The sequence below is a fragment of the Epinephelus moara genome, chromosome 8 (genome assembly GCF_006386435.1).
Source record: "Epinephelus moara isolate mb chromosome 8, YSFRI_EMoa_1.0, whole genome shotgun sequence".
Lineage (NCBI taxonomy): Eukaryota > Metazoa > Chordata > Actinopteri > Perciformes > Serranidae > Epinephelus > Epinephelus moara.
Window position 1 is genome coordinate 34,976,347 of NC_065513.1, and position 22,466 is coordinate 34,998,812.

At 40.8% G+C, this 22,466-nt stretch overlaps 1 protein-coding gene across 10 annotated transcripts in view; it reads right to left on the minus strand.

Moving 5' to 3' along the window:
- The window catches only part of LOC126394810 (potassium channel subfamily T member 1-like), a 110,460-nt gene that overhangs the window by 51,457 nt on the left and 36,537 nt on the right, over positions 1 to 22,466 (minus strand). The window contains exon 2 of one of the 10 annotated variants that reach the window (XM_050051898.1): positions 12,817 to 12,855. The exons of the other annotated variants lie outside the window; for them this stretch is intronic. Within the exon in view, the coding sequence (XP_049907855.1) occupies positions 12,817 to 12,855 (39 nt within the window). The remainder of the gene's footprint in view (positions 1 to 12,816; positions 12,856 to 22,466) is intronic. 10 annotated transcript variants of the gene reach the window in all.

The window sequence follows — 22,466 nt, forward strand, 5'->3', positions numbered from 1 at the left end:
AGCTTTCTAGGCGAGGAGGAGGAGTTTGTAGGTGATGCGTAACTTGACTGGAAGCCAGTGTAGGTGTTTGAGGGTGGGGGTGATGTGGTGGACCGGGTGAGAACCCTTGCAGCTGAGTTCTGCACATACTGCAGTCTGTCCAAGGCTTTGTTGGGGAGCCCCAACAGGACTCCATTACAATAGTCCAGGCAGGAGGTGATAAATGCATGCAACAAGTGTGAAGGCCAGAGTCTGGAGATGTTTTTGAGGTGGAAGAAGGCAAATTTGACAACAGATTTAATATGGGATTCGTAGGAGAGGGTGGAGTCCAGGATGACACCCATATTCGTTTGAAACAGCCCAATCCAATTCCACTGACATAGTTCTAAGTCGGGTACAGCCCTAGCATTCAATGCCAACTTTCAAAACATGACTGTTCAATAACTCATGCAAAATGGTGAAGCTTTCCAACAGAAAAAGCATGTGCTTTTTGTAAATCTAGCGCTGGGAACAGCTGTGCTAGTCTCCCTTCTGACTAATTCCATTACCCTCCATTTACCATCAGCCATTACTCACACTCATCTACAAATGCATATGAGCTTGAATGTTAATGTGCAGTGTTGGTACTTGTTAAATAATGCAGATCATTATATAAATATATATAAATAAAAGGCCAATTTTTTCATCTCTTAATGGAGCATCGGCTGTGACTCACAGTGAAACACGATGTGCACAAGACACGACTCACAAGCTAAGGTAAGGGTTTATTAATTGCTCTACAGGGACATTAATCCAAATTGATCAACTTGTGCGTGATCAGGCACCCAGGAGGGTTTAATCATTTGCTCATAATGTTTTATATAGATATTTTAGTACTCTGCCACATGATCTGAAATGATTCACAGTTTGTGCGATAGTCCGTATCACTTGTGTTGAGACTATTTTCTGAACGTAACTAAGTGAAAACATGATCAGACAGCCTGGTTTATATTGAGCACCAACGTAAAAGCATCCATTAACAATTGACGATCACCTCCTATTTAAAACTACTGTACGTCAAATCAAACGGCTTGTCTTCTCACACACGAAGCACACAACGACAAATCCGAAGCTATTAAAGCTTTGTGCAGACATAATGGACATTAATAGACTTGAGAGCTTGACCGGACGGCCGCTTAAGCGCCAATGATGATATAGCTACTGTAGACAGGTCAGATAAATGCAGGTGGTGAGACAGGCCTTAAATGTTTCTGTAATGTAGAGCGCTTGTTGTCACTAATGAGCATGGAGGGGAAGTAATAATGGCCCCGTGGTTCCAGAAGGGACCCTTAAAGCCTTCTACCTTGTCTGACAAGATGAGTACAGGGTGCAGAAAGACAAAGAGCGAGAAAGAGCAGGAGGGCAATTACAGCAGCCAAGACCCAAGGGAAGTATGTATGTGTAGATAAAGAGTGTAGGTGGAAGAAAGAACATGAGATTTGCACCATCTTTCAGCTATTCTCCTCTCTCTCTCTCCCTCTTCCGGCTTTATCACCATGGAGACCGCTTCCGAGGCAGGAAATTGTCACCGTCATGTCTGTGTCCTATGTGTTTCCAGTACAAGGAATTACTCACACACAACACAATGACATTTTCCCTCCCACGTGACTCCACACAGTTACATGAACGCCTCGTAAACCATGAGTATCGTGTGCTCCATCACCAGAGGAGCAGTAAAAGACTGTCATAAAGGCTAATGGCTGCCAATCAGGCAGTCAATAAAGTGTGCTGTCTCCATTGACACAGCTGTCAGAACAGACATGTATCACACAGCTACACAGGGTTTATGTTTACCCAGCTTGCCTACAGAGAGCTGCAATTACACTTCATATAGGAACCGTGAACACGGCACAACCTGAAATATGACTCAGAATAAACTCAGTGACACAATGCTTATTGTGCCATGTGACATGAGAACTGCATTAGCAATAGCTTGCCAACGCTGTTTAAAAAAGCAGACTGAGCCGAGTGTACATTTGAATAGGAGTGACAACCATGCAGTAGCACATCCCCTCTTTTCAGTATATCTTAAAGTGAGGGTTCCCCTGCTTATCTGAATGTAAGGCGAGGGATCTGGAGTACAGTCGGTAAGCGTTTTGACAGAGGAACATTTTCTGTAATGTTGGCTCTGTACTCCGTCACATTTTATTTAAAACAAACAAACAAAAAAAGGATTATGCTGTTCAAGGGACAGTTTGGCTATCTTTGTTGTGGTTGTATGAGGTATTCAGTGTCTTATATACAGTAGCTGTTGATCCACACGCCCCCAGTTTGTAGAAGCAGACAGGACACTGAAGCTAAGAAATGTGCTGTTGTGGACAGGAGCATCAAAAATGTATTTTAGCCACCTAAGAAAAGTCCCATCTAAAAAACAAAAAAACACTAACAGTTTAAGTGTACGCTATATGTTACTATCTTATCTTACTATATAATGACGGAAACTCTCTGTGGGTGTGTCTGTGTGTGGCTGTTCCACGTTTTTCTCCTCACTGACTTGGTCAATCCATGTGAAATTTGGCACAGTGGTAGAGGGTCATGGGAGGATCCGAATGAAGCAATATTACATCAATTGGCCAAAGGGGGGCGCTATAGCAACCGATTGAAATTGCAAACTTTGAATGGGCATATCTCATGCCCTGTATGTTGTAGAGACATGAAACTTTGCACAGAGATGCCTCTCCTCACGAGGAACAAATTTCCCTCAAGAACCCATAACTTCCGGTTATACAGATTTTCTGCCATTTTGAATTTTTTGAAAAACACTTAAAATCGATCTCTTCCTAGGAAGTTTGAGCGATCTGCATGAAACTCTGTGAACATAATCTAGGGACCAATATCTAAAGTTCCCTCTTGGCAAAAGTTGGAAAACTTACTAAAACTGAGCTTCTATAAGGCAATGAATATTGCGGAGGGCGTGGCTCATCACATAAAGGTGTATAACATCTCAAGGGTTTCACCCATCACCACGCAACTTTGTAGGCATATGACCACACATAATCTGAGGGGACCCCTCCATTATTGACCCCATCAAACAAAATGGGGGCGCTAGAGAGCTAATTTCTTATCTAGGCCTAACCGCCATATCAGTTTTTACTAAACTTGGTAGATATGTAGAACAGGATGCCTCAAGGCGACTGGAGAAATTTAACTCTAATTGGCAACTGGGTGGCGCTATAACAACAGAAAAATGCTTAAAAATGGCTAAAATGCGACCGATCGCTGTGGCTCCCCCTGTGGACCAATGTTTGTTTGTTGTTGTTTTTTTCTAATTTTTGGTATGACTAAGTCATGGTATGGTATGCTGTAATCACGGAAACTGTCAGTGTGTCATTCTGTCTGTCTCACGTTTTTCTACTCACTGACGTGGTCCGTGGTCAATCTATGTGAAACTGCACATAGGCATTGAGGATTGGCATAGGTAGAAGGTGACCAATGAGTATGGACTAGTTGAGAGTATTTTAACAGCTTTACTTCGAGGCAGGCAGCTCGTTCTGACGGGAAAACCATTGACGGCTTCAGTTTCTATCTATGCTCTCGTCAAAGCCAAAAACAATATTTTAAGCTCGCTGAACACTGCTGCTGATCTATCACTGCCTCGCTCAGTTTGTTTGTTTCTATTATTGTGTTTCATTTTGCTGAATCCTGAGTAACCCTTTTAAACGCCAAAGTCACACAATAACACAAACTAACTGACTGACTGAGGCAGCAGTTGACCAGCAGCTCCTGTGTACAGCAATTTTAAATTACTGCTTTTCTCAATGGGGTCTGGCTTTGAAGAGATCGATATTACAGTCTAGTTTCCCCTCAGAAATCGCTGCCTGACGGCAAGGTAATGTGGAGCAAGGTAACAAAATTTAAAAATAGTGTACATCTGAAGTGATATTGATTTTTTTTGTTTTTAAGGTAGAACTTTTTTGAGGTGACTAAAATACATTTGGTTGCTGGCCCCTCCACAGCAGCTTCCATAGCAGTACTCCTGCCTGCTTCTCCAAATGACATCTACCGTATGTAATACACTGTCTATGATTAAATACCTCAATCAACCCCACTAAAAAGGTCCAAACTATACCTCTGAAGTGCTGATTTTCAGCTCAGTTTGAGGTTCTTAATCCATACGACTGTAGTGCTCCAGTTTTAGTATTTTTGGCCATGTTAGCAGCTTGGCTGTAGGGATGTCAATGTCAGCATGGTTGCCAACTTATTTGCTATATTTTTTTGACTTTTACAACTTATTTAGCGTCTTGTTTTCCACAAAAAGAGACCACCAAAAAATCTAGCGTAGTTTGGGCAGACCTTGACTCCTCTTTCATAAAGAGAGTCACCAATATTTTTACTCTCAATCATTTTATTTACTCTCTTTTTTATTAAAATGCACAACATTTACAAGAGTGAGTTCATCCCAGGGTCTGGATAAGCTCTTTCCATGACATTCACAGTCTGTATATACCAGCCTTCATACAGAGTTTTTGAAATTATTGGTAAATATAAGGTTGTTTAAGATCATTGTTTGGTTTCAATGTTCTAAAAATTGAAATATTATATATTAAACCAATACAGACATGAACACCCTTAAAGCCAGAAGTCTGCGCTATAATTTCATAGCTGTTTAATTTCAAAATTTCCAGGTGTAAAATACAAAGTGTGTCACTATCAGACATTTAAAGACCACAGTGCTTGTGTTTCTGACCACATAAGCTGAGCCCTTCACTTTTATCTGTGCACACACAGCTAACAAGCACTGGAACATAAATGCTAATAAGATCTCTGCCAGGCACTGTGTCTCTTTTGTCATGTTTTTCAGTAGCTCTGACTAAGGCTGCAAATAGCACTTCTTCCACACTTGACGAAAGCCAGTAACTGCAGACCCACGGCAATACCTTTTATGTACTCACGCTCGTTTCCTTGGCATCTCCGTCGTCTGTAAACCATCAGCACCAATCTATGGACATCAGCCAGACTTTGCAAATATAAACAGGAGCACTTTGAACATCCAATAAGTGAGACAGCCTCTACAACAGGTTGGTGGTTCTTTACCATAGGAGGAGACACTAAACTTTAAAGATGGCAGGCAATGCATATGCCAGGAATGTCTGCACGTAGTCACAATAGATGGAGAATGACCTAATGTCCTCAACTAGCAAGTGAACATGGTATGTAGAACCTTTAGTGCACACGAGAGCTTAATTATTTTGTCTTCCTCGGGAGTTCAAAGCTCTAATTAAAAACAAAAACTGCAACAGAACACTGCAGTTTCTATTCCTAAAATGGATTTATATTACCTACCTGTTGTCCCTGCGCTGTTTAAATTGTCCCGTGTCTGTTTCTAACGAGCTGTTTCTTATAGATTTTGCAACCTTGTAATAGCGAGCTGTCTTGGCCACATCTCCCACAAAAAAGAGATATTAATCTCAGGGGACTTCCCCGTTAAATAAAGGTTAAACGAGAAGTAGAGTGAAGATCTCTGCCAGGCGGCCGCATGAGCTGATCCCAGCTGCTATAGACAATTCTCGTTATTTCAGCAGACGTGCTGCAGCATATTTTAGAATCTAATAAGAATACACGCCTCATCTATTTTTGATGAGGCCACGGCGCGAAGCAAAGAGCTGATCGAGTTCTCCTGCTAACAGGCACCGTATGGGAAACACAGATACACAATGTAACTATAAAGACTGACTGCATCTTTAATAACTAAAACGAGCCAGTTATTGTTGATCCATGTATTCATTACTGGACTCTGAACAATATTAACTTTGTTTGTAGGCTACAGCACAACAAGGTAGGAAATAACAACAATAATCACAATTAAAGCTGGTGTCCCATGTGCAGGGGCAGTGTCCTTCCCACAGCGGCCACAGGCTCCACCCCAGCCCGTGGCCCTTTGCTGCATGTCATCCCCTCTTGCTCCATCCCCATTCACGCTTAGTCTGTCCAGTCCAATAAAGGCATAAAAAGTCCCAAAAAATAATCTAAAAAAATTGTGATATGATAACCAAATAGGGGACTTATTCATCTTGTTGCGTGCCTAACTTCAGTGGATCACAACATATCTGGTATGGAATTACTCTACAGATGCTCCTGCTCAAAATGAGACCATACTTTTCTATAGATGTCAGTTTTTGAGCTACGACGAAGACCAAAATGTGTCCTGCAACAGACGGTAAAGCTTGTTATTTATAGCCGAGCTGCTTTCCAGAAAACTTGCAGACCCTACCGGCTGGTTCAAAGGAGGAGTCAGCAGTTGATGTGTGTATAAAGCAGTCAATAAAACAGGTGTCCAACAATTGTGAATCACCGCAACCACGAGAAATCCTTGAGCATACAGTCATGCATGTGCACACAAAATATGAGGCTGATTGGGCCAGTAGTTTGTGAGATGAGCTGCGGACAGAAAGATACACACACTTACTTACACGCTCACACACACACACACACACACACACACAGCCAAACACTTATGCCTGGCGGAGATAATGAAAGTGACGAGTAGCAAAAGTGTAACCTGAGAGAAAGATCGAGTCTAATGGGAACGACCTGTGATCAAGCTTCGGTGTTAAAGTGGCACACACACACACACACACAAATACACTGAGTAAACCATGACCACTGCCAGTGATAGGATTACAATTTCATGCACCCTCGCCTGAAACACAGAGCGGCTACAACTGCATCGTAGACTCTGTAAATAAACATCAAACAGCTTGTTGACCTCAGGATAATCTGTCTGACAGAACAGAGCTGTTCAAATGGCTGCGTTTATTCTGGTTATAGAAAAAATATATAGTTGAACAGCTGCCAGATGCTCTGCACCATATGGAATATTTGTGTGCTGCAGGGGCAAGCACAGGTGATAGGGTGTATCAGTTTGCCTAATGCAACATCACCACGGGCTAAGATGATTATGAGGAGGAGGCTACAACATGTGTCAATGCTGAAATAGTGACTCTGACTCCTACACAGTGTACAATCAACATAAAGCACCAATGCCTAAATAACTAAATTACCACAACTGTTGGCATAGCAACAAACGTGGAAAATATGAGCCCAGTAATCCCTGACCAATCAGAGTTATACTGCACACTGTGTCATGGCTTATGATAAGATCCAGCCCTCAGGGTACAGAATCAGCACACGGACCAGTGATGCTGCATCTTGTCTTGTAAACAGTAACAGTATGACATCAGTCTTTACCATCGCAGCCTGAATACAGTTTATTTTCAGATCTCAGGTTCACTCTGTCTCTGCTCTTTGACAAAGCAAACAGTTGAAAATAGCAAATTTCCCATGCACCACCGCCAGACGTGTGCCCGATATAAAACCTGCAGGGATTCTAAAAATATTACACTTGGATATGAATATTCAAAAGCTGTGGACATCTTTGTTATGCTCCGCTTCAAGCCGCATCTGAAACTCCACATGGCGAGGGTATTTGTCCCATAGCTTTGTTACAGTGAAAAATAGTTGAATGGGCTGAAGGCCAGACATGAGCGGAGTGTACTTTGTCAAATGGATACAGAAGGCAGGAGCCTCAAGAGGGAACTGTTACAGTTTCTGTTGTAGTCAGGATCACCTTAATGAGAGCTGGGCAGCCTGTGGTCTGAGGACATCAACATTTAAGAGCAGGGAAAGGTCATTTGTGGTCCTCTAAGGCATCCATACTCTCTGTAAACTGCTTTATATGTGCGTGGGAGTTGTGGAGAGGGTCCTAGCTATTCTGTGTGTGCATGTGATGTGTTCAAGGACTAAGAAAAACCCTGGAGCATTTTGTTCTGATGCAGTTGCTAGTGTAAGTGCAGAGCAGCACAATTTATTATGAAAGACGCTGACTCAAAGCAGCTGTCACGTGTCTTTCAAGGTCTCTGAAGGAGTTGGACACAAATGTGCAGTTATAGTAGAGCGTGCTGCTCAGTTTATGGTTGACTACACTGTTTGTGTAATAAATTAATCCTTCTGTTGACTGAAATGAAGGTTTCAAGAGCACTGAGGATAAAATTGCTGAATAGTTGGATAGCATGCCAGGAAGTATCTGAGAAAGGCAAAGTTGCATAAAAGAGACGTTCCTCGTTCTTCAACACAGACGATAACAGAACACGTCCGACCCAGAAAACTCTTGTAAACTTAAAGGCTTTCACAAGATGCTGAGCACTCCGAACACAGAGCCAAAACTCTACATGGGACTGTAGGATAGACCTGTGAAAGAGTCAGAATTTCTATGCAAGGTGGTTTTACAGATCCCAATCATAGAGTCCCCTTGAGGTTAATGCACAGCACTGCAAAAACTACAGAGACCTCAGTGCCTGAAAGTACGAGGCTGTCGGATTGGTCGGTGGCATCCTTGGAGCCTTGTTAAAAAGCCACAAAGGGTTTTGTGCAAGATTTGCTTGCTTAGCATTAGTCTTCCTCAGAAACATCTATCAAAAGAAAGATCCCAGCATAAGGGGCCTCGAACTATTAATAGTAAAGCTCAGGACAGGGCAGAGAAAATTGAACTCACTCGGTCTATAAAATGGGACATCTGACTGCATAAAAATAAATAAATCATACCCAAAGGTTGTGGGACATGGGCCTGATCTTTAATGCTAAGCATTTTTCCGAGGAAAAAAATATGAGGCCTATAAAATCCTCAAATTAGAGCTGCAACAATTAACCAATTAATTGTCAACTACTAAATCATTCGGCAACTAATCTGCTAACCATTTAACTGAATGACTGTGACTTTTTCCTAATTTCTTTACTCCTCTTTGATAGTGATCTTTGATTTGTGGACGATACAAAGACATCTGAGGACGTCATCTTGGGCTTTTAAGAAACACTGATCTACATTGTTTTTTTTACATTTATCTGACATGTAGACCAAACAACTAACGGACCAATAGAGAAACTAATAGATTAATCAACAATGATAATAATCTTTAGTTGCAGGCATACTTGAAATGAGCAAGGACGTTTTGAGAGAACTTAATAGGAACACAGTAAAACATCAATGATGTTGAAAGATGCCTTTGAAAGTCACTTGTCCCTCCCTCACAGTACAGTCTCTTTTCAAGAGAGTAAATGATGACGGCAGTGATTCTCACCTGAGTGTGAAATTATTCCACAACCACATGAAAGTGCAGTGAAAGCACATTTGAATGTTTCAGGAACAAACTAATGGCAACCACTGCAACAAAAAAGGTGTATAACAAAGCTGCGTATGGCCCTAATAACCAGGCATATTCTGACTGAGGCAGAATCAAAAGAAAATTGGGAAGGACAAAAAAGTAAGATACTACAGAGGAATAAAGATGTTTTGCCATTTTGATGCTTTAGAAGAAACTCTATTATAAATGTATAAATGGAAACCTCTGTAGATAACCATGAGTGTCCTATTAGACAAGAGAGACTTTGCAAAAACATGAATGAGACCTAGTCTGTATCCTTCATAACAGAGCAGCACTTGCTCAGTTAACTCTACTTTTCTATGAACTGTCAAGAAAGTATTTCTTCTCTTTTTACACCTTTTTCCAAAAGAAGAGACGCACTCATATATCACACCAGCCTCTGTACCCACTCTGCAAAGACAGCGATGATAGTTTGCCTTTTGAAAAGATACAGTGGCAGCAGCATTATAAATCAAGACCATGCAGAGTCAAATTAAGTCTTCAAAAACATTGCTTTTACATCATGTTCCGAAACGAAGATCCACCCTTAGATACTTTGACTGCAGTATATATCACCATTCTGATGCTCCTGTAAGTCTTTTCTATAAATGCTACCTACCGAGTGCAGCTCCTTGTATCAAGCTCCTCCATGTTGAGAGGAACCAGCTGAGGTTGTCTGAGCACACACATAGAATGCACCTCAATGCAGAGATGCTCATGCTGCTTTTGGATTCTGATGAGCTGAAACCAAACATTGTGGTTTTCTGAGTTCGCAATGGTGAGCGTGCTCTCTGGTGAGCTGAAACCAAAACTCAACATTTCCTGTGTTGTTATCAGATGGCTGGCTTATTTTTTTTATTTTTTTGCAGCTACAGGAAGTAACTCACTCTCATGTCAGGTATATGTGTTTGGGTGATGTAGTTTTTCATAGAAACAAAAGAGAAACAATTGTTCCAGGAAAGCAAGGTCCACAACCAGTAGCTGAATATGTATTTGTGTCAGTGTTTATGAACCGTAGTGTCTTTAACATGATAACACACAATGCTCTCTCAGCCTGAATTTCTACATACAGGACACCATGAGAGGATAACAGTGATGAAAGGAACTCTCACATGTCAAAACATGCTTATAGCTCTCCACTTAGCACATCCCCAAGGATCACAATCCACTTTGTAACAGCAGCACAGCCCCAGCAAACACTACACTCAAGTGGTAACCCACCACAGCTGAGTGGTGAAACCTCTGCAGAACATCTGCTATTGACACACACAGCTGGCAGCGTGTATTGACTACATAGAATAAAGTAGTAGGCTATTTGAAGATCTATAGATTCAAAAGAGGTATGCTTGATTGATTGATAGGTGTCTCGGCCTATCACAGACAGCTGTGGTTGCTGTTGTGTGCACTTCCTGCATTAGCTTAGTGCACAGCTGTGATTTTGAGGCTTCATTAACAGCCATGAACACTACAAGCCATGAGCCCAAATAAGCACTTCAAAATATCCTTTGAGAAAAGAAGAAATGCCCTATTTTTACACCTGATGGCTTAATCCATTGCACTTGCAAACTTGTAGGCCTGGAAGGTCCATCCTAATCCAGAGCATCTAGGCGCTGCCCAACTTTAGCATTAATCAATTCCTAAGTCATAAATATACAAGGTTTTGGCACTGAAAGCAAAATAGCCCCTGTAATAATGATTGGATTTCTGGCTCTGGTGCCTCCTGATTTATTTAAAGAATCAAAACAACACCTATTCACTGCAGTGGAACCCCAACAAAGTGAAATACACATTAGCCGTGTAGCTAAGCAAAACATTTCAGCCAAAAGGTGACGACTGAAAACTGTATTTTAAATACTTATTTCTACAAATACGAAGCAAAATACAAAAATATTACAAGTTTTCTTCTTGTCCTGAGGTGGACTCAGGGCTCAACAATAGGGGCTGCCCAATTAATCAGGGCAAGTAAAATGTTAGCCAGGCTAGTAAATCAAGCAATTTACCTTCCCAATCAGGAAGGAATTAAGTGCATACTTTTTTTTTTCCCGGAGTTAACAGTGGAAGCAGCTAAGATGTGAGCAATCTACTTTCCTCTCATCTCTGTTAGTTGAGAGATGTACATGCGCACTACCAATCAGGCACTTGCCAGAAAATGGCACGGGTAAAGACAAACTGAGCATTCACACTGTATAGTATGCCAGAAAAAGATTTAGTATGCTCCAATACATAGTTCATCAAATGCAGCAGTATGCCAAAAATACCAGGATGTTCTACTACATCCGGTGTGATTTTGCAGTATGCAAGCCAGCATGCTTTCTGGCTATTCTGACCCACAACCCTCGGCACAGCTGAAAATATGTCACATTGACTGAGCCGCAGACAGATGACCGCTAACTGACAGCTGACGGAAGCCGCAATGACACGACAGTGCATTTAAGTGACAAATTGCCAGTTGAATGGTAATAACAGGAATATTGAATTGTTTAAGTGAACAAAATAATCATAAAGATTACCAACAACAAAAGGGCGTAACCACGGAAAAAACAATGATAGATGCATATGTAATTTTACTGTCTTGAATACTTCAAAGTTAGAACCACATACATCGCAAAGTAACAACAGCAGACATCTCTGTCACTGGTGAACCCGGGGAATGCCGTTGTGTTTCATCTCCAAGGTAACGGATATATGAGCAAGTCCAGGGTGCAATGTTATGCGAAGTAGTATGTCCGAGTTGTGTGCATATTGTCCTTACAACATTGTTTGTGAGGGCAGTACCTACTAAAAGAAAAGGTATGAGAATTGAAATGCAGCTCAAGTGTATGGGCTGAAGCACAAGCTAGCATTTCAATTATCCTGGAATCAGGAGTTTTTACTGGCAAACACAACAATTTTCTTAGGGGCAAGTAAAAGTTCATTTCATGCAAGTAGATTCTGACCCTCTTGACCAACCAGGCAAGGGAAAAAACAACGTTGAACCCTGGGCCATCATGTTTCACCCCCTTTAACATCACATCTCTGCAACTTGAATGTAATAAAGTCTTGGTGCTCCATTATAAACCTCTGTGTGCCAGTGACTCTGTAGCATGCACAGTGAGTACAACACAAACAACATGTTGGTGTTTTCAGCACCGATTTCACCAATATAACCCACACATTCTAGTTCGTTTAGAGACTCTCATCTCTGCTCACATGATTAATGCTTCAAGCCCAGATCTTACATTGACAATAGTGACGGAGTGAAGATCGGTGTGTACATTCAGTCGAGGGACAGATAATACACCTGGAATAAGTCGATAAAAACACACAAGCTGCCTTTTCACCATTTAGTGCGGTGTCATCGAATGTGACAAGAATCTTTGTCGAGCTAATGTTTGTCCTTGAGTCTTTGCCACAACAAGTGTTGAAAAGGCAGCCGCACATGAATGGGTTATTCTCAGCATTCTGCACCATTATGATCACAACAATCATTGCCCACTTTACAGATAATGATACGTGTAATGGTAATACTATGTCCAAGGCATTATGACCACATCCAGTCGATGCAAAATCCAAAGTGAACACTGCTACGTATATGTTTTGGTGCTCGCATATCAGTCCTGTGTACGGTTACCATTGAGGACACAATTCATGCCATGCAAGCATGATGCTGCCAAGAACTTACTGGGCATTGGTTGAGTCCATACTGTACTCCTCTTGATACCTGGACGCAGCACACATGGACACAGATAGGCAAAGGTTAGGAGAGAGTGGGGTCGGGGAAGCGGGAGAGGGAAGGAAAGAGCAAGAAAAGGAAGCCACTCAGGTTGCCACAGCGATTTAGTTGCATTCACTCGCATCTTGAGTCAGAATGCAACTATCGTATAACCTTGAGGCAGTTTGTGCAACAAGAAGGTCCAAGATGGGATCTGATACTATGTTAGTTGGTGGTATCAGATCAGATCCTGTGTTTGAGCAGCTGCTTCTTGCTGCACAGTTGAAGCATGCTGTCAAGACTTTTCCACCAAGGTCTCATTTAATCACCTTCAAACTCCACATACAAGTAAATATTAGCATTTACAGTGGGCTGCATCTGAGCTCGACAGGAAATACAAAATGTATTTCAGCGCTTTTATTTCGCAGTGCACATGCAAGGCAAACACATTAAGTTAATCAAAAACAATGTCTCTGCTGACTAAAGAACAGATGGAACACTTAATGCAAACCACAGGAGATCAGTGGACACACACCCTCGTCATCAGCCTCATAGGTTCAGCTGACCATAGAGAAAAGGGAAGTGCGTAACACTGAGGGAGCTGACAGACAGAGAGGCGTACCCAGATATTGATTTCAGTGGCCGACACAAAGACAGTTCTGATGGACTAGGGGACAAAGGTTAAACACACTGTTTAATATGATGCACAGCAAATTGACTCGTGTACTCTATGGCTCTGACTTCCCTTGGAAACCAATTACTGTGGCTGAACCACAGAGAGGTAGTACTTCATGTAAGAGTATAATATGCAATTTGCTTTTTAATTGTGCACACAATCATTTCAAATATTCACTGCAAATAAAATCAACCAAGTTATTACACAGGGGCAGATAACAAAGCAGTCAGAAGCCCACAAAGCCGCTGTGATTCAGGAAATGGACAGTTTAACTTGGTGTAACTAATAACATAGGTGTGACTAATGGCACTAATTATGAAATTGAGCCATCATCTTTTCCTGCTATAACAAGTCAAATATCTGAGCAGGGCACAGAAGTTCACTTATCCCTTCAGAGGACTATAGAAAGCATTAAAAAGATTAATATGTGAGGACTAGAAAACAGAGCTTTTGTGCTAACTGTTCTTGTTTTGTGTGTCATCCCCAGAAAATGTCTGATATCTTGTGTTGTTGTAGTCCTGATAAAGTTGAGGTAATTAACAGCCCAATCGATTGCAAATGTCATCTTACGCCATTTGAAAAATTGTGGGTGGTTCGTTTGAGATCAATTTTACATAAGTTTGCAAATGTTTATACACTCAAGACAGTTTTATAAGAAGTTACAATCAAGTTTAGGTCAGGCATTACTAATAAGAGAAATATCATTCATTCAGGGTGCTTTCAGACCTAGGGTTGTCTCCTTTGGTCCAGATCAGGGACTAATTTGGTTGCAAAGTTGCATAATTGTCTAGAGTCAGTTTGTGTTCTCAAGGCAGCATTTACAAGCGGACCAGATAAAATGCCTTGCGCGAGAAAGCTTCTCTTGATTGGTCAGAATTTCCAGGAAGTAAAGCAAACGTTGAAGAAGAGTACACTTGCAAGATAAATGTGACACTTTCTAATGTCACAATGGAGGGACAACTACGCAGGTTGATTTTAGCGCTGCTCATCGTGGACTATATTGCTGTCATTGTTCATTTTAGTCAAACCATACAGTTTGAAAACGAGGCGCGGCTCCAACTAGAAAACAATGTTTTGATGCATTGGATGTGCTGAATGTGCATATTAAGGCAGTACAGGAGGAGGTGCACATTAATAATCCTCCAGGACTGTAACATGCTCATGTTTAACCCAAACAATGTGACACCAGTTGGTTTGGATCGACGTCAGAGCACGTTCTCAACACAAACAAATCGCACCAGACTTTGTCTGTAAGTGGACGGAGACCACCTCTTCAAGAAGGTCTTGGTCCGGTTGTTTTGGTGCGAACCTGAGTGCGATTGCTGTGTTCACACCTGCCCAAACGAACTGCACTTAGGGGGAAAACAAACTTGAGTTCCACTGAACCGAAACAAACAGGGCAGGTGTGAAAGCACCCTTAGATTCAGATCAATTTCATGATTGAATATTAGATTCAGCTATTAAATCAAAATTACATATGTCCCAATTAAATTTGGATCGTTTACTGTATGGCCAAGTAGTTCTGATCTATGTTGTTTCAAAGTTACAACTCAGCTTGTCTATTCCATACATATTATGCATATGCCAATACAATTCCATTGGTCTGATTAATAAAAACAATTAGCATTGCACTGCTTTGCATCTATGTAATATAACTGAAAGATATTAGTAGGTACACTGAATCCCTAACCCATGCAAGCTGCAGTAATAAGTCCCAAAGCCTGAAAGCATTGTAAACTGAATAATTATTTAAGCTAGTATTATATCTGTTGGTTTTTGTACTGTTCAAAAACAGGTGCAAGTGCACTGTGAGTCTAGTGAGTAAGGTGCTCCAAGGTCCAGTCAAAACCATGTCTAAAAATATCCATTTCAGCAGAGGTGGATGGATAAAAATATAATTCAGGTTGATACCTCTCTGGAGCTTGTAAATGATCAAAGCCTGTCTGCTGGTCAAAGGTGTAAAGAAGCAAAGCTGAAGGAATCTGTGTTGTAAAAAGGTCATTATTTGGCAGTTCAGGCTGTTTACTTGAAAAGTTTTTGACAAAACAGGGAACGTCATCAACCCATTTACGCCTTTCTAAAGAGGACTAATGGAGTGTCCATTAAACCCAGGAAGTAGTGGGTCACAAGAGAGGACCTGTACCATTTCAGTAATTAATCAGAAACCTTTTGCGATCTCAACAACAGAGCACAGTCAATTATTACATTCCCCAGGAACCAACAAAAAGTCAGCTGTAAGATTCCATTACAGTCCAATGGCCTTTAATGGTATTTGACAAAAGATTTATGAGCATGATGTTTATTAAGCTGTAAATCTTTAGTTATGTTACCATAAAAGTGTAGGTGATTTAAAAACAGTCAGTTTAAGGAAGACAATTATTAACTGAAGTTTGTCATTCACCAAAGGTTTTTGTCTGTAGGTGACCTTGAGTTGAAAATAATTTCTCTGAGGTTTTAGTTGTCAATGATATTGCATGAACAGTTTCACATTTTTAAAAGATAGATTCACTTCATTTTTCAATTAAAGACCTGCATGTGCATGTAATAGAGAAACAAAATTTCCATTTTTGAAACTGTCTCTTTACAGCAAAGCTCAGCTGCACTGAAGGATATTATGCAATAGATCGATGCACAGTATGCAGCCGAGTAACACTTATTTTCTATTTATTTGACTGATTAAAGTTACTGTACAAGAGACTCTTATACTGGTGTGATTCCCTCAGTGTCAAGTGCCTCTTTAGAAACTTGATTCAGAAGTGAAATTCAGCTATTTGGAAATGATTAGTCTGCTTATCAACGGATACTGTACATGACAAGAACAAGATCAACCCCTCTGCTGTGATCGCACTGTCCATTTAGTGCCTATTTGACAACACATTAATGAGCAATAAAGATGCTATCTGGCTGCAAAGAGCTTTAGCAGTGTAGCAGTGTAGAGAGCTCCTTTGCTTCCATTAGCTTGCAACTGATATACTCAACACACTGACTCTGTTCTGTCCTCTGTTTATTCATCATGCACGAAATAAATTAAAGATTGCCAATATTCACACAGTTAGCATCACAATGTCCTTCACATCCTACTCCAGTTATGAAAAAATGCAAACAGCAAAGAAGCAAATAGACTCTCACCTCTCTGCAGCAGATCTGGACTCACAAGCATGAGCTGAGTTACACAGACAACAAGTACAAAATGACCAGCACTTTGAAAGTATGCCTTCATTACACTCACTGAGAACTGCCTCAAGGACTGACTGATGGAAAGTGGGAGGGCCTCACACACAAACACCATCGCTGCAGCAATTTCAAGGGCAAATGGGATTTGTAGTTTTCAATCCATTTACCTGCGTCGGGGAGCGTGCCAACACTCCCTCATATACTACAGTTCCCATACTGTTCCTCACATGCCACAGACGCAGCTCAGGTTCTCCCCTCCAAAAATACGACTAGTCAGGTTCCAGTAACTTAACACCTGGTTAAGAGGGAAAACTAACAGCAGCATTCCTATCACATACAACAAAACAACAACATCCTGCCCTGTAGCTTATTTTTTCTTCTCATATATGCACAAAATAACCAACGCCTACTGAACAACCTCACAGAAAATAAACTGTTTCTGACCGTCTGGCAAGTGTTCCTTAAAACCTTATAATAGAACACCTCACACATTGTTCCCGTCAACAGCTAAAAGCTCTATTCTAAATCGGTCCGCAGGTATATTAGAACTGCAGGTAACCATAGCAACAGTACCTCTTAACAGCTACAGTGACTCTCACTTTTGAAAATGACCTAACCAGGTGTTAAAACGACTACGAGCAACCTTGACAAAAATAATGGAAGGACAGAAAAGTAATTGCAAAAATATGGATCATGATTTAAAGGAGAGTTTTGCCTCTGGCCATGGTGTTAGTGATGTGATATATAATGGAGTTGGTAGATGGCATCATCCATTATTTTTGTATTTCAGAAAACCTCATCATGTTTTATTGCTGACTTACAGCACCTTGAATCTGAAGCAAAATATATGACAGTCTCAACCAGAATTTTACCTTATAAAACTTTTTCAAGTTCATATTTTGTGGGTTTGGACAACACAACGATATACATGCTGAGACAATAAAACTCAGCCTGTTTATATCTATGGGTGTATTAGATCTGTAGAACTGTTTTGCAGCTATACTGCACTGGATTTTCTATATAATTTTAGAACAACATTTATAATCCTTTAAGTTGTCAGGTGTTTAATTCACTGGATGTGCTGCAAATATATTCCTTGATTCGTTATTTTGTGTTCATTTTGCTTCTTAGTGCTCTCAATTGCGCACAAATTGCAACGTGATTTCATTCCTACTTGTCATATTTTGACACTTGGGCAGAAGCCCCTGTCATTATAATAACAATGCTGGGGGCAGTCTTTTGCATTGTAACTTGACGCAGAAGGGGCAAAAAAAAGGAAAAGATTGTGGTCGATGTTAAGTACAGTTCAGACCCATGATTAGCGAGAAGACAAAACCGTTTTAGAACACTGCAGAGTATTTGGCGTATTTATTATGAATACAGTCCATCAGATGCTCATTTTGTTTCTGTTTTTCACCGTTTCATCACTACTATAAATGCAACTGTAGCCAGTATTTCGCTATCAAGGGGTGATAGCAAAAAAAAAATCCTAAGCCTGAAAATGGGTTGTCAAACCCCAGCTTTTTTTTGCACCAGCTCCCAAAAGGCTTTCCGTCTATGCCTATCTCTTCTACCCACGCCTAACGCCATTTATTTTTGAGTCCTTAATCAACTATCTGGACATTTTCCCTGGGTTTCATTAACTTACTTTCCATCTTGATGAGAGTGTCTACGGCATGGGCTCCACTAGAATCTGAAGCTGGCTCTGAGCTAAATTTGTTTTGCGCAAGTACGAAACAAGACATTAGATGACAGACCGACATTTTTCAACATTTTAACACATTTTACGATAAAATTATTAATCAGCTAATCGAAGAAATAATGGACAGATTAGTCAACAATTGAAAATAATCGTTAGTTGCAGCCCTAGTTGGGAGCGAAAGCCATAGGTTGAGAGTGAGAGGTCTTCTACCAGAGCCCGTCTACTGTCTGCGACGCACGCATGTATCCCCCATCAACTCTTTTTTTTTTTCTCCTCGCCGATCGCCCACAGCAGAAATCCGGCACGGTGCCGGATTCCCATCACCCCTGACTATCACTATCCTCATTCATGTTTTAAGAAGCTACAAATTCTAGTCAGCCACAAAATAAGTCTGAAAAGCTGCAAATCAGAACAGAAGTACAAAGAGTTGTTGCACAGAGATGATACACCATCTCATCTAGTTGCATTGGTGTGATCCAGCATGTTTTTAGAACATTACAGAACAGTGCATTGCAAGAAGTTGCCTATTTCAACTTGTCTCATCACAAATCTTTGGTCTGAGCTGGGCATTAGTCATCTGACTCGACTCACGTGACTCAAGACTTAAAGTTGACTTTTAGTTTCACACGTGACACAAACACCAGTCTCTTGGTTAAAGTCCTGTGCTTGTTGAACTCATTCACCTCAAGGCAAACTTTTGCGGCCTTTAAACTACATCTGTGCCCTGAACGTCTAATAATGATGCAGGTGGATTGACACTGGAGTTGTTTGAAAGCCTGGTGTTTCTCATACATATGCTAAAAGGGGCTCCGGCTGTCATTAAAGTGATGCCGGGTACACTGCCCAAGCGGCATATTTTGTCGCCCTGGGAGTGAGACCAGACTGATAAATTATTTATTTGTTACTCCTCTGCATTGAACAGATCCTCATTTTTCCTGGTTTCCTAATAAAATCAAACACACAAATATCACTATAACTTGATAGAAATGGTGCTCATCATATTCCATCCACCCCCTTGTTGACGCTCTAAGCATGTTGCCGGTTACTGGTGGAGTTAGTGTCCACAAGTGACTCAGAAACATTATGAACTCAATAATAACAGTGTTCTAGGGAGCTCTGTAACAAGCATATAATCCAATCAGGGTGCCGTCTTCCCTTTCCTTGCAAGCAGCTCCGACTATGAAGGTCTGTGCTGGTGCTACTCTGCACTGCCCAGGTTGTGAGCTTTTTCTGGAGCACGGCTCATATTAAGTTCAGCTGACATCCTGACTGTGTGAGCTCTTCAGTTTGACAGCTTCGCTCGAATTATCCCACATTCTCAGTCTTGGCCTAATTGATTCTCTGTTAACTAATGTTCTCAAGAAGCAGGACGAGGCGAGTGAGACAATGGGTGCGATCGAGGATTTGGACAATGCATGTGCACAAGTGCTACATACATATACACTTGTACATATTACTTGTACGTATTAGCATCTCAGTGCTACAGAGACTTAATCAAAAGGCCACTTGCATGCTTTAAGATGTTCCCTCTTCATATCTAAGGTCTTCTTTAAAGGTTCATGTTGTTAAGGGGCATGCAAAGCAACCAGAGCACTCATTATTTTCCAGTTTCAAGTCTCAAATCAACTGCTGAGAGGTTTCATCCTCATGAACAATAATGATGGACAACATGTAATTTACCCCAAGGACCACATTAAAACCCCTCATTAAACCTTCGGTACTCAAATCCAAATGAAAGCGTAATTGTTCCGTGAAAGCAGGGCGCTATAAATAAGCAGAAAGACAAAAGGGCGGAGGACACACACTAAAGCAGCCTGTGCAATAAATAAATTGCGAGATGCTGTACAATCATTTACGACCACAGTGTAATTGGGCCGCGTTGAATTTGAAAAGACTGTGAAGAAGTAATTAGCTGAAAAAACTGATTGATTAAAAAAAAAAATGTGGACAAACATGTTTTTTTAATGGCAGACATACTCTTCTGTGTCCTCTGAGAAGTACTAATGATAAAGCCGCTAATGAAAAACATGATGTATTAAGGAAGCAACCACAGTAAGGCCTACATCCAACTATAAAGAGAATAAAATAATTGAGATTGTAAACAAGCAGTGGACAAGAGGTTTGCAAAATAACATCCTTTTAGTCAATTCTGGAGAGCTTCTTCTCTTTTATTACCGTCTTTTATTAAACAGTTTACAGGTCCATTACCTTTCAGCTATTTCCCAACTGACTACTGCTGACTTAAAATATATATATAATAATTTAGCTGTGGCAGATTAATGAAGATCTATTATCCGAGGACCTGAAATTTGGATTAAGTCCTAACAGGATGTTCACAGATATTTTTTCACCCTTAAGGGCTTTTTATACTGCATTCTCTTAGCCCAGAGCTATCCTTAGTCAAGGGCTAGCTCAGCCCCTTTTCACACACATTGTTAACCCAGGGTTTACCCAAGCCCAGAGCTATACAACTCACACTGCACTTCTACTAGCCCTGGGTTAAATGTAGGTTAGAACACAAATCTGATGTTAACATTCTAGATTTCTATTGTTTACTGAGCTCTGTTTCACACTGGCAACTTTTAGCCCTGGGTAAAGTCGGGGTTAGACAGCTTGGAATGTGTCAGGATTGTGCTGGAATGCTTTCTTAGCCCCAGGCTAAGAACTTCCTTAGCCTGGGGCTAGGAGCAGTGCAAAAAGCCTTTTGAATGCATCTAAATTACTGTATAAGATGCTTAAAACATTGCACCATCTGAAGAGGATATGTGCATCAAAGTGTCTGCAGTGGGATAACAAAAAGGTTTGTGGGAGTAGAGGAGAAGTGAGCCTAAAAAAACACAAGATCTGGCTTTGCTGCTCAGAAGAATTCATAAATAACTGAGTCAAAGGTTTTTTATACAATCTGTCTGGAAGCTAAACTGATTATGGAGGGAAATGTATTCAAAATTGTCTTTGAGTTATCAAAAGTGAAGTTTCAGTGGACTCCAGTTATGGTTCCCATATCTTCACAGTTCAACTGCTATTTTTATTGTCAATACTAATGGACAAAAAAATATTAGTAACAGACCGATTCATCAGGCCGATCAATGCTATTTTGAGATCATCGGCACCGGCTGGTACCTGCACTCATAACGTTGATGTCAAAAACGCTGATGACACCCAAATCTACCTGTCCTTTAAGCCAGATAGATACTTTAATGGAGTGCTTCACTGCTTTAACTAGTGCAGAATGCTGCAGCCCGTATTTTAACTGGAACAAGTCGTAGGTCACATATCACTCCACTTCTCGCCTCCCTCCACTGGTTGCCAATTAACTTCAGAATTGGTTTTAAGAGTATTTTAATAACTAACATGGTTTAGCGCCGAGTTATATAGCTGGGCTTCTGACTACTTATGCTCCAAGTCGTGACCTGAGATCTTCAAGCCTACCCTCACTAGTCGTCCCTAGATCAATGCCCTCCTACCGGACCCCCCCGCTTTTGTTTTGTTTTGTTTTAAATAATGCTGTTATTTCTCCATAAGCAATCGGACACAATACAGACAATAACAGCGTTACATAAATGTTCCTCTAAGGTCAGAATTGTTGCATTTTATCAGAATAAAACGACTGCAACATGGTAACAAAATTTTACATTGACCATCAGCTGCACTGCTCCCTAAATATCAGCATCGACCACTGAAAAACCCATATCAGTCCACCACTAAAAAATGTTATAGATGTAATTTACCAGTAACTGATATTCTGACACGCAAAGAAATCACAGAGACTCTTCTTCATTCTTCCTAAAAACCCACACAAATCCATTCCTCTGTTTGATCTACTGGCTCACTGTCTACGGCAAATTTTCATGAACCCATTTTAGCTTGGCTTCATATCTTGCAGAGGACCTTTGTTGCATGATATCTCCCTCTGTGTCCCAGATTTTCCTATTTAACTCTCAACGAAAAGAAAAAAAAATGCATGAAATATAAAAAGGAATAAATGAACTCATCAATCCGTCGAAGCATCAGTCAAACAGCGGACGGCATGAATGGCAAATATCAAAGTCTACCGTGCAGCTTTGATAC